This window comes from Falco naumanni, chromosome 15, assembly GCF_017639655.2.
Source record: "Falco naumanni isolate bFalNau1 chromosome 15, bFalNau1.pat, whole genome shotgun sequence".
NCBI lineage: Eukaryota > Metazoa > Chordata > Aves > Falconiformes > Falconidae > Falco > Falco naumanni.
Genome location: NC_054068.1, coordinates 11159370 through 11172448, shown reverse-complemented (window position 1 = coordinate 11172448; position 13079 = coordinate 11159370). Strand labels below are relative to the sequence as shown.

The 13079-nt window shown below is 46.2% G+C and overlaps 1 protein-coding gene across 3 annotated transcripts in view; it reads left to right on the top strand.

Annotated features, from left to right (window-relative positions):
- The window catches only part of KCTD15 (potassium channel tetramerization domain containing 15), a 46215-nt gene that overhangs the window by 27851 nt on the left and 5285 nt on the right, over window positions 1–13079 (top strand). For all 3 annotated transcript variants that reach the window (XM_040614992.1, XM_040614991.1, XM_040614993.1), the window contains 2 exons: window positions 766–910; window positions 8748–9053. In XM_040614992.1, coding sequence (XP_040470926.1) covers window positions 766–910; window positions 8748–9053 — 451 coding nt within the window. The remainder of the gene's footprint in view (window positions 1–765; window positions 911–8747; window positions 9054–13079) is intronic.

Genomic DNA, 13079 nt, shown 5'->3' with positions numbered 1-13079 from the left:
CTGTAACCAGCTGATCCCCCAGTCTCATAGGTCCCGCTTCCTTTCCTTTGCTTACAAAAGACTGGCCACGTTGCTTTCTTCTGCCAAGCTCTGATCCCCAGGACTGCTGGTGGTGGGACTGGTCCCGCAGGCAGCGCTGCAGATGCTGCACGGGCCATTGGTTGCCGGTTTGCCAAAGCATGCAGCGTTGGGTGGACGCTTACCCACCACCGAGGGGTCCGTACGGCTCATCTCGGCGTATGGGCAGCCTCTCCTCTAGCACGGAAGGGCTTTGGTGGCATTTGATCAAAAACGACAGCCCAGCTGGAGGAAAAGCTTGTGGCTAGGATCCCGTCTCCGAGTAACCACTCGGCTCGCCGTGAGCAGGAGATGGCGGGCAGGGGTCTGTAACAGCCGGCGGTGCACCTTCGCACCAGGATTCCCCTGCCAGCTGCGGGTGGGCGTTTCACAGGCACTTTCTTGGTGGGCTTGTGGGCCTGATTCACAGCCCTGGTTTGGGGCAGCGCGAGCTTAGTGCCAGGGCGGCTGCAGGGCTCTTGCTGCTGGTGTGTGCGCCTGCACGCGTGCTCCGCGTGTGCGAGCGTGTGGTGCACGCACACGACTGGGGCATCTGTCTCTGTGCACTTGTTTGTCACCAAATTAAGATACTGTGTTACCTTATGCACATTGAATTGATGCAGCTAAATTGGCTGGATGTTCTTAAGCCCTGAGGGTATAATGAGATTTTGTCTCTTTTGCCCATTTCTTTTTCTTTCTTTTTTTCAGAATAAGTCGTCTGTTTAATGGCACAGAGCCTATTGTCTTGGACAGTTTAAAACAACATTATTTCATTGATCGAGATGGTGAAATTTTCAGATATATATTAAGCTTCCTAAGGACATCTAAGCTACTGCTCCCAGATGACTTTAAGGTAAGGAAAGCTATAGTCTGCAATCTGTTTTTTCCTCCCGTTCTGTCATTTGTTTTGGTGCAGGTTGGTTTGTGTACTTGACCTAAACACACTTAACTAAATGTTGCTGTTTATTGTTAGGATTTTTAGTACTTGTGTATTACACCAGGGATGCTATTATTTAATAAATGGACCAATTGTTGTCATGGATACCATAAAAAGTTAAACGATGAAGCTTATGGCTAAATCAGTTTTTCTAAACTAATTGTATTTTCTCACATTTTTAGCTTATTTATAAGGGTATAACAACAATTAAGAAGCAACATCAGCAACTAGCACTTACCAGGGTTTAATGCTCAGAATCTGGAAGAAATATTTTAAATTTGATACTTAGAGGACTTAAATTGTATAAATCTTTTTCTTGTTGGTATAAAAAAGAAACACCCTTAAACAAGCCCATGAGGATTTGTGTTAGATGTAACCGATGCAGATACTTTGATTTCAGGAAGCAATCTTTACACAGTTTATGAATGTCAAAATATTCTTGGGAGATGCAGTTTACTGAGGGCTTTTTAAGGAGCAATACATGTTTTCTGTGAAATAATGGTGCTGGTTGTGGCTTTGCAAGTCCTGATTGTTTAAACGCTCTCCTCCTAGCCTTGTTTATTTGACTTTGCGCTTACGAAACTTGCAACATTGTCATCCTTATGTATGAAAATTAGAAGACAAAAGTGCCCAAACTGTAGATGACAAGTTTCAACAAAAGCACTAACTCCAGGATGAAATGATGAATAAATTGGGATGGCGATGGGGATCTGCTCAGTTAGAGGATGTGCAGCATTGCTGGGGAGGAAGGTTCCCGTGCTGTGCAGTGAGATTTCGCTTTGCACGTTGGACTCGGTAGGCAAGACTGCATCAGTCCAGACGTGTGGTTGCTGTGGTGGCTTCGGCTTTGGAGTACAGCTGATCCGCATGCTGCAAACCCCTCCTCAGCCGCTCTTACCTAAGTGACAAGTACTTGACCCCAGCATGGGAGCGCTCCCAGTTAACGCTGAGCAGAGACGGTGTGCGATGGGAGTGCACATCCAGTCCCAGGCAGGGAGGAGTGCTGGCGTTCATGGGCAGTGCTGGAGCACCCGGCCAGAAGGGCTGTCCCGAGCGCTGGCCTTTCTGGGGAGCGGCAGCCCTGCGGTTGGGGTGCACCAGGCAGGGTGAGAGCCAGAGCACCCAGTGGGGCATGTGAGAAAAAGCTCTTTGTAGAGAATGAGAGCAAACGTGCAGGTTGGAGTGAGGCTGAAGCCCAGCCCAGCCCTGTGGATTGTAAGATGGATCAAGTAAAGGGGAGAGGATGGAGAAGTCGGCGAACTGCCGGAGAGATGCCTTAGCAGCAGTGTTTGGGGCAGTCTGGTGGGACAAGAAGGTGTGAGAAGAGAGGGCAGAAGAGATGTAGTTAGGGCTGATCATGGCCCCAGCTGGCATCCAGATTTCAGAGGTGCTGTGAAACAAAACCAGCAGGATTTGGTAAGAGCCTGGAGGTGAGAGTGCCGGTGGATGCCAAGGACTTGTCTGCACAGCGAGCCGCTGGCAGGGCTGGGAGAGACTCGGGAGAGCCGGCGCTGTGCCCGGGCTCAGTCCGTTGTTCCAGACCATCTCTTTGCATAGGGTTAACTGTATTTTATTTAGTTCCTCCCTGGGAGAGCTTTAGAGCAAACCCCAGGCTAATGAGGGCTCAAGAACAAAGCAAAGTATTGCTAGGTAGGGAGTAGCTAAATAAAAATGCATAGAAGAATGCGCTGCAAAGCTATATTAAAACTGCATTGTAAACGGATTTGACTTCACAGAAATCGTGTAATTTTACCAGCGTGATTAAAGTGACAGAAGACAATAATCAAAGGCAGCAAATGGAATCACTTGGTGTTTCTAAATGCAAAACTCTATTTAAGGTATAAAACCTGACAGGTTTTCCAGTGAGACTTGCATTAAATGTTCTTTATGTCAAACAAAGCATTATCAAGTGTTTTGAATATTTATTAGTTTTTACCCCTTAATTTAATCAAGCAGTTTATTAGCCTCAAGGTTTAGCCAAGTTGCTTTTCAACTTGAATTGCTGCTCAGATGGTTATTTTGGAAAGTTTGGAATGTTAGTACCGCACTAGCATTATTGTGTTTGCTATTTAAGTGTTGTTTTCAGACTAAGTTAACACTGAAATGCAGAGAAAGTGGGGTATGTGTTCCTAGGCTAGTGGTTCTTTATTATCAAGTCTGACTGGTGTGTTTACAGTGAATATTAATTACCCTTCCAACTACTAATAAGCCATAACTTGAAAGTGTTTAGTATCTGACAGGTCTCCCTGCTGAAAGCAACACTCTAATAGTTCATATAATTTTCCTGGGTTTGGGGGATTTTAAGCCACATGAAGTACGCCGAGAAATTACTGTGCGTTCTTTGGCTCAGCTCTCCCTTGCAGCCAGCCCGTGCTGAGCGAGGCGATGGTGAGCAGCCTGGAGCTGCTTACAGCTCCCTGTTCCTACACTTCCACAACACCTTGAGCATCAAACGTCCTTGAGCGTGGAGCCAGCATGCCCCAGTCTGCCCACTGCTGGGTCAGGGGTGGCTGGCACAGGAGCTGCCCCTCCTCTGCAGCCCAAATATCCTCTGCCTTGATCTCCTCCTGCCATCAGAGGTGCTTCCCGAGGAGATTTATGAGCAGCATCTGTCCCCTTCACTGCCAATACATAATTTCATGCAAAACCAGGACGAATGGTACCTACTTACATGAGACTCACTCCCTGCTTCTCTTAAGGATATCTTACTGCTCCATCTTAAGGAGGGGAGGAGCACAAACGCACAGGATATTTGAGTTTCATATGGATTACAGAGCACTAGAACCACAAGGCTAACACACTAATTCATTACTATCGTTTTAAAATCAGTGTCCTTGCATCTAATTTTAAGTGCTCTCAAACTGACCTTCGCAAATGGCGCAGTTGTCATCGCAGAAGAGAGCAACTTTCTCTCGTAGCCAGGAGTCAGAGCTTCACAGCACTAAAATATAAAAGAAATGTTGAGTCAGGATGACAGTTTGTTGTTTCGTGTAACAAAGAATAACAAGTGAAAAACGGGTGGAAAGAGCCATTTCAGCCTGTTCAGGAGTCAACATCAGGTACAAAAATAAAGGGCCTCTTTAGTACTGAGAGAACAGCATCAGGTTCACGGGAGACATGGTTTTACAGTTTCTGTTGGCTGTCTCTGCCTGTACTTAGCAGATCTTTACGGACCCACTGGCACTGACGTTGAAGCAGCAGCACAGCTGGCTTTGCAGTCACACTTCCCATCTCCACCTCAGGAAGATGTCACCCCTGTCAGAGGGGACTGCAGAATTTAGCCAATGTGAAACCCACCAGAAAAAAAGCTTTTCTACTGAATCATGAGGAGAAAATTACTTTGTGAAAGGCAAAAAGGTGCATCTTTGAAGGGCCTGTTTACCTTTGCTATGAGATCTAAATGCTGTCCAGAAGTTGTGGATGGAGTGCTGTGTGCACTCCAGCAGGCTGTGTGCATCCCACCTGGCTATCTGCTCCCTTTTCCAGGTGACCTGACAGAACTTCTCCACTAGTTCTTAAAACAGCCGCAAGAAGCTGAAGGCTCATGGTAGCTCATGAAGGCATTTTATGGTGCTTTACAGCAAAATCAGAGGCTGGACTGTCTATCTGCCCTTTAGTGTAGCAGGGAGCACCCTGCTCGTGAGCAAGGACCTTGGCTGGTGGGAATCACCTTTGGAGTAAAACAGTTTTTCCTTGGCTAAACACAGTCAGCTCCATTAGCTCCCGTACACAGTGCTTGACTCTGGGCTGTGCTGCCATGAAGTACACTGCTGTTAAAGAGGTTGGGAAGGTAGGGAAATAATCCTTTGGAGAAATGAGAGATGCATCATTAGTCCTGCAGCACAAGGAACCTGGATACTGTACAAAATCTGCTGCGGGATACTGCCTGCCGCTCAGCAACACGCACCGATGCCAGGGCTGGACCCTCCGTGAGGGGGGTGCTGCAGCAGCTGTACGCATTTATCAGCGTACCCCTGGGACAGAAGCTGTACCCGGCTGCTCTGGGGCTGTTTCTGTGAGACTGCGTGCACTTTGCCACTGTGCTAGGCAGTTAGCACCCTGCAGCTACTCCTGTGCCCGTTTCAGTGAAACGTGCCTCTTCTGGATAGATCTAGAAAGATGCGTGTCTGCATCTGCCTTTGGTAACTTACAAAAGTGAGCAGCATGGAAATGTTTTCTTGCAGCTCCTGTGGCACATCCCTGGTGAGGTCCCTGGTGGACTGAATTCTTCTGCTTCATGTTTCATGTTAAACTTTTGCAAATCGTCAGGGTAGAGTTGTACATCTGCAGTGCAGAGTGGAAATTCCTGTGTCGGTATTACCTGGACATTTTTTGTAGACAGTCCAGGGCTGGGCATTGCTTCCAGTCCGGTCACAGATACACAGTTCTCCAAACAGTGTATCAAACCTGAATTGAGAAGATGATGTACTTAACGGTGTGTTGAGTCCGTTACCCTGTGCGAGCGCAGCCTTTAGAGAACCAGGCCCCCAGACTGTGAGCCGTTTGTTCGTTCTTCCTGGTTTTGCAAAATCCTCTTCCCTCCGTAAATACATTGTGACATTCCTTAGTGGTGCCCAAGTGACTCGGTGGGAAGGTGTCCCTTCCCGGCGCTGTCACTAGTCGACAGCAATGAATTTCCTCTTACCTAGCAGAAGACAATTTTTTATCCCCTCTACTTGGTACAGCGCTACACATTTCCCTCATTGCCACTGCCTGATAATAAGTGCCCAGACTCCCCCACGCCGCACATGCACGTTGCCCCTTCGCACCAGCACACCTCAGATTCCCAGCTCCTGTTACAACCCCCTTCTTCCAGCTGCAGAACCCTTTCCAGCATATTTGTGCTCAACCCGAGAGTGGAACGGACATGGAGATGAGAGGCTTATTTTAGACACCTACCCAAATACCTTGGCTTAACCCAGGCAGTGGTGGCCAGGTGCACACCTCATCCCAGAGCGCGCGATGCCCCAGCACAGCCCCATTTCCACACGGCCAGCAGCTGAAGCGTGACTGCATCGTTCTGGGAACGGTAGCAGAAGAGTGTTTCATTTGAAAACTAGTCTTATCATGAAATTGTATCAGAATGTAAACCTGATCTTGTTTATTTTAGGAGAAACGGTGGCTGGCAGGAGTCACTAGAGCTGGATTTGATGCCGTGGGCTCATGGCTGGCTGTGGGGAGGCAGAGGCGGTGCGATCCTGGTTTTGCTTGCTGTATGACATTACCGTTCCGGTCTGGGGGTGCTGGACCGTTGAACTCCTGTGATTCAGGATACTGCCAGCCTAGCCCAAAGCCCAGTGAAGTCAGTCGAAAAGGCTCTCGTGAATGTCATGGGCTTGGCTTCCAGCCTCAGGAGCACTGTACCCCTCTCTACTTGCAGAAATGAAGGACTTGGTTTTTATATCACCGTACCAACTCTTCTGGGTTTTACTGTTGACTTTTCTTAGCACATATTCACTTGATTGACCTTACAAGCAATACCTTGTAGTAACAATGAAGACAGATATTCTACAACTAATTTTTCAGGACCTACTGAAAACAGTGGGAGACTTTCCATTGCCTTCAGGAAGCACTAGCTGCTCCTGTTCGCTGCTCTACAGCATTACATTTTCCCTTACCACTGCATGTTTTCCTTTGCTCAAAAGAGAGATACGTGGGACCAGCAGATGCCCAGTGAACATTTGATGGGCCCCTGCACACACCTCTGTAATGAGCGCAGTTAGGTGGTGGACTGTGTTGCTCCGGTGTCCCACAGGAAGATTTTGGAAAGTTTGGGACAGGGGTTGTTTTTTTAATTTAGGCCACTAATCTCTGTAGATTTAAACCAATCCCATACTCAGTAACCCGGGAGATTCACTGGTGAGCAGAGAAAAGCAGTAATGGTTCAGCAGAGGGTGCAGATTTTGGGGAGGGGGGGAAATACCTTCCATCGGGGACGAGGCTTCGGGTCTGATGCTGTCTACCCAGGACCAGGTGATGCAGCCAGTCTCCACACCTCTTTGTCTGGCCTGTTCCCAACTCCAGTTGTTTGCAGCGTGCTTTCTGTATGATTTCTTCTTTAATCTTCCTGTTGTTTTTCATCTTCCAGCTACTTCCCAGGAGTGTGCCATTTCTTCCGGCTTGCTCTTATCCCTTTTTCCTCTCTGCGCCTTCTCCAGTCCTTTTTTCTCCCTTAGTGGTGTGTGTGTGTGTGTTGTCCCAGCCTTACCAGACATCAAAGAGATGTAAAGGATTGGATGTCCCTTTTGTAATGTGATAACCTTGCCGGTGTCACCGTGAATATTCATACATCTCCAGGCTGCTGGCAGCCCTGGGGTGAAGGAGCACCTCTCCACTGCCGGGGTGGGTCTGTGGTGCCAAATTTGAACAGAGCTAACTGCTTTGGTTCAACAGTATCCTGCAGCAGCAGATTTTGCAGGTTAATTCCAAGGCTCTATGAAGAGTTGCACCTTTTTGTGCTGCATGTTCATTGGCCTTTGATTTCCCCTCTTCCCCGAGTCCTGGAGCAGCGGCACTGCCATTGTTTTTCATGCAATTTTCGTGTTGGTTCCCAGTTACTTCTTGTCATGCCCTTCTTTCCAGTCCAAATCATTCCAAGTCATTTCACTCTTTTGATTTTTCACTTCATTGCATTGCAGTGGTGGAGAATGGGCCTTTCTGTCCAGGTGCTGACCTGCAGCATACTCCTCAAAATGCATTCACTGTGCCTGCGGTGCAGCATTTCCATCTGTAAGCAGGTGTAGGAGCAAGGAAAGCAAATGGCAGGTCTTTGCAGAGAGGAGCTGGTGCTGTGCTCTTGTTGCTCCTCTTCCCTTCGGGGGGCTGAAGGAGCTGGTGAGCCAGTGTAAGCAAACTGCCTGCTGGGGCCTTCCCCCTTTCTTTGGCTTGGTCTGGTGGGCACGGCTGCTTCCTCGGGTCGGGGGGCTGCTGACACCCTTTGCCTCAACATACTCTCATGTGTTTAAGCTGAGGTGGGAAGATCTGCTGGAAATCGGATGAAAAGTTATTAAGCAGGATGTGCAGAAGACATCTCAGTCAATAAACGGGGAATTGCATCAAACTGGGAATTTGAATTGCCCAAAGCCCAAGCAAGCTGGTGGACAAATGGCTGGGGAGAGCTGTTTCTTTTAAGTTGTTGGAATGCATAGCTGAGCTCCCAGCCAGCAGGATGGTCACTACCTCTGTATAATTTACCAGGCTCCAAAGTATGCTTTAAATACATGAATAATCATGAAATGCAGGGAGAAGCTGAGCGGAATTTCAGACTCAGCAGACAGATGAAAAGTGAAGCTGAACCGACATCTCTGTCTTATAACATGTGTGCAAGAGGTGACAGCGAAGTCCCAGACACTCTGTTGTAAGATCAGAAGTGAGTATCTGAGGCCAAGAGTGCAGATTGGGGCTCAGGACATCGTCTCTTACATCAGCAGGCTTTGCTTATTGCAACCAGTGATTTTGATTTCTTAATCCAAAAGTAAAGCCTTCTGGCATTGAGCTTGTGGGATCATAAATGAAAGAATAATTCAGTGCAATGGGAACTTCACGGTCAGCTCAAATAGATTCAACACTAACACGGTGTGGTTTTCTGTGTAGGTGTAAGACGAAGACAAAGTATGTGGATACCTGTTGCCTTTGCACTCTTGCTGACAATACATAAGCCTAAGTAGGTCAAACAGGAAAATACTCATTTTTAGAAAAGAACTATAAGCATTTCTAGTTTCTCTCTCTCCCTCTCTTCTTTTTTTTTTCCCAGGACTTTAATCTTTTATATGAAGAAGCAAAGTATTACCAGCTGCAGCCAATGATTAAGGAACTTGAGCGATGGAAACAAGAGAAAGAACAAAGGAAACATTTCCAGCCTTGTGACTGCTTGGTCGTAAGAGTGACTCCAGATCTGGGGGAAAGAATTGCATTGAGCGGGGAGAAAGCTTTAATAGAAGAGATCTTCCCGGAGACTGGGGACGTCATGTGCAACTCCGTAAATGCAGGCTGGAACCAGGACCCTACCCATGTTATTAGGTTTCCTTTGAATGGATACTGCCGGTTGAATTCAGTGCAGGTAATGTCCTTTCGGTGCTGGCTCATCTGTTTGCTGGGGTGTTTTTTTTTTATTATTTCTTGTTCAATTATATGCAAATTATTTGCTTCTGCCCAATTACCTTCAGTGCTTATACTGCAAGGAGACATTTTCTGCCTGGTGAGATCACAGTCTTTCAGGTTTTCCTAAGTCTAAGCAGAAAACTAGATTTAGATTTTGTGTATGTTAGTGCCATGCTGGTCTCATAATGGTGTTATACTGATAAATGCTAATTTTTTCATCAATGTATAGCCTGCGGCAGTTTTTTTTTCCTCCAAAGTGCCCCCAGGAAGAAAGAGAGAGTTCCAAAAACTACAAAAAAAAAATCTCCACACCATTTTATAGAAAATGCAACAATGTGTAAATGCATAATTTATGTCTCACTCATAATTAAATGATGGTGCCTGCGGGATGGACTTAAAAAAATTGATCTCTGCACTTTTTTTTTTTTTTTTTTTTCAAAAGGATGTTCTATAAAAATTGCCCAGAGTATTTTAAACAAAATGTATTTCATTTTATACTCAGAGTTTTGACATTAGGTTTAAAATTAAACATCTGAAACAAAAGAAGATAACTGGACAGATAGGTGGATGGTAGCAGAAATAAATAGGTGGCTTGTGTTTAGGCAGCAGCCTCATGGGCAAGAAATGCCATTTCACAAGGGATGACCGCCACTGCGCCAAAGCTTTGGTGTTGTAGCCATCCTTGGGCTGCGGAGAAGGAACGCTGGTGATGATGCTGTTTACTTGTCCCTTAATTAACAAGGGCAAAACAGAGCTCTTGGTTTTTGCACATATGCCTTTAAATTACGCTGCAGACACTTGTATTATGGAACGTGAAATCAACCTATAGGGGAATATTTCCAAAGTTACCGTCCCCTGCAGATGGGCTGTGGCTGCAGACATTAACTGGGCTGTGGGAAATGCCATAGTGGTCCTGATAAAGCTCCCTGTGGGCAAATACCCACAGAAGAACTGGCCCGTGGGACAGGCTGGCCAGACAGGTTGGGGAGGGAGGCGTAATAGCAGGGGAGGGCAGGAGCCTGGAGCCCTTGCTCACCTGTGGTGTTACTGCGCAGCATGCTGAGGCGCCCTCCATCCCCCAGGCTGCCAGCTGACAACGTTTTTGGGAGACCCTCAGTTTCCAGAACACGTAAAGGTGGATGGAGCTGTTTTAACAACCTGCATTTGACACTGATGCCTCTGGGCAGCGTTCCCTGGTGCATTGTGCACCAATAGACGCTTTTGTCTGAAACCATTCTAAATCTAGCTATTTTTGGGGAGTTTTTGGTTCAAGATTTCCAAGTGTTTGATTTGGTTGAACTTTCAACAGTCCGATGCCTGTGGTTAATTTTGCACAGTCCTTAGCAATGTCATGTTTGGCAAGGTTTAGAGTGGGCTGCCCCAAAAATAGGCGGCTGGAGGTGGGTCAGAGGCCATCACTGGAATTCATCACTGTGGTGGGTGGAGAAGGGAGCAGCTGCAGTTTAGCTAAGGTGAGTGGACAGGGAAGCGTGTTCATGTCTCAGCCATGCTGTTCATGTGATAGGTGCATGCAAGAAATTAGAAAAACTAAAACGAACGAGGGTCACTGCGAGCTGCTGAGGGGCTCAGCACTGCAAGCCGCCAGTCCAAGCGCTGGATGCCCACATGGCTGAGCACTCGGCTCTGTTTTATCCGAGGTGGCGTACTGGCAGGAAATGTGTGCTTGTAGTAAAAGTTTAATGCTAATTACTGTGATTATTTGAATGTGTTTTGAATTCAGTCAAAATTCAGACAGAATCAAAGAGTCTCTTCGCATGTTCATGTTGTGAAAAAGAATTCTGTCAAAGAGTCTGCAGTGTAAATAATATTATTAAATTACATCATTTTACTAAATTACATCATTTTACTATATAATTAATAGAAAGTGTTTTCAAACACTTTCTGGAAAATGATGCGTTGCTGAGACCAAAGGCTGATGAAATCAGCAGCTAATTATCATTGGCTCTGATGGACTCTGGTCAGTGCTTAGCTGCTGCCCTTCCCCTTCCCAGGATTTTTTGGCAAAACAAGATTAAGTCAGAAGTTGGAAGCACAGTGAAGCAAATGCACAGACTTAAGGGAGACGGGTTAGGAGGGGAGGTGGTTGGAAGAGCAGAATCATTTCCAAAGAATCTCAAAGAGTGACACAGTAAGTCTGCCTGCTGTTTGCTGAGGTGCATCGCTTTTGTCTCCCTGTGCCCCGCTAAATGTATTTGGTAGCACAATTGCAGTATTTATAGATCCTTTGGATCTTTGGAACATATTTTCATGAAATGTTTTGTGTCAAAAACTGTGCATGTAAAACAAAGAATGTCCACACTGATTAGGTAGTGCTAGCCAAAAAAATATAGTAACTCTGAATGTAATACCCATATATATGTAATTACATATAGGTATAGAGTTTTCTTAAAACTGACAGTTTTTTCAATTCCTTGCAACAGGTTCTGGTTGAGATACATGAGCTTACCTTAGAGAAAATTCTGTGACGCTTGTATATGTTGAACATCGAGTCTTCATAATTAAAAATGTATTTGTTAGTATTCTGCAAAATTTAAATGAAATGCAGTAAGTGAAGTATCATGTTTCCATTTGGAAAACCTTCCAACAAAGTCAGATGTGCTTGGAATACTGGAAGACAGGGTATATTAAATCCTAGCACAAATCCTGTGTTTAATATTGTGTGTCAGTCTCCCTGTATGTAGGAGAATCACAGCTGATACTCACTTCCTTCTTGGCATATTCTCTTTGGAGATTTACAGGAAAGTAGCTCTGATTTGATTCAGAGATACTCGCTGGTTTCCCTCCGTCTGTATCTTACCTTCAGAAAAAGTAACGTGCATAGAGCCGAATTCACTAAATGGCCTTTAAATCTGTGCATGTTCCACGTGCCGTTCAGTCTTGTGTACGCACTGGCGCATACAAACAGTGCTCAGCGCACGTGGAAGCAGCCGTCGGCAGCCTTTCTCCATAGACCTGAGCTCAACTTCATCCAAGTTACACTTAAAACTCGACAGTATTTAAACATTCTCTGCATTGTTTACAGGATTTGGCCTGTTTTGTTTCTTGCTGAGAAAATTGATGATACCAAGGTTTTTAACACTAGATTATAGCCTGCAGTCTAGTCCTTCAAGCGCGTAGGTAGCAAAAACTGATCGCTTTGTTCTGCGTGCGGTGCTCTAAGGTGTAATGTCTACCTGGATTGTCTGGCTGCAGAGAGCTGGCTCGGTACAGAGCGTGCAGCCTTCCACGGCTTTGGACCGAGGCAAGCCAAGGGCACCCCTCTGCTTGTTTTGTCTTACAAGCAAATTGATCGTAAAAAAAATTTTTAGCAAGGATTTTGAAGTCACGTCTCTCTCTGAAATCTTACCTGTCGATCCGCTGTTTTGCTGTCCAGTTAAATGGAAGAAGCCTCCTTTCCTGTGGCTGGGTTGCCTCTCGTCTTTGTCTTGCTGGGTCTAGGAACAGGGGTACGTAATACAGTCAAAATACACTCTAGCCTGCGAAACAGCAGTCTGACAACATCTTATCCCTCCTTCCCTCCCAGACTCCTGCCTTCTTATTTGAGCAGGCACAAGTGTTAGGGTCTGCACCCCATTTCTGTCCTACAGGCTGCATACAGCCCAGACAAATACGAGCTGTAACCTTTCTCTCTCTCTCTTTTGAATGTATTTTGATAACCGCTCTCCCGCCCCTTCTTTTAATCTCTCCAGGTTCGTTTTTCCTCCAGACACTGGAGTGCTTTTTTGGTCTTTCAGTTCTACAACTTTCTTACAGTATATGAAAATCAGGGCAAAAGTCAGTGAGATTTGGCAGATGAGACCTTCTGAGGACGTTAAGTCCCTGTGTCCCAGGGCCAGGCAGAGCTCCTCAGGCAAGCGGATTCCCCGCAGATTCAGCACGGCTTAGGCAAAGCTGTGCTAGAGCAGCTCCGCTCCTTCGCCTCTCCTCAGCAGCCAGGGTAGCAAGTACAAGGTTTTAGTTACCG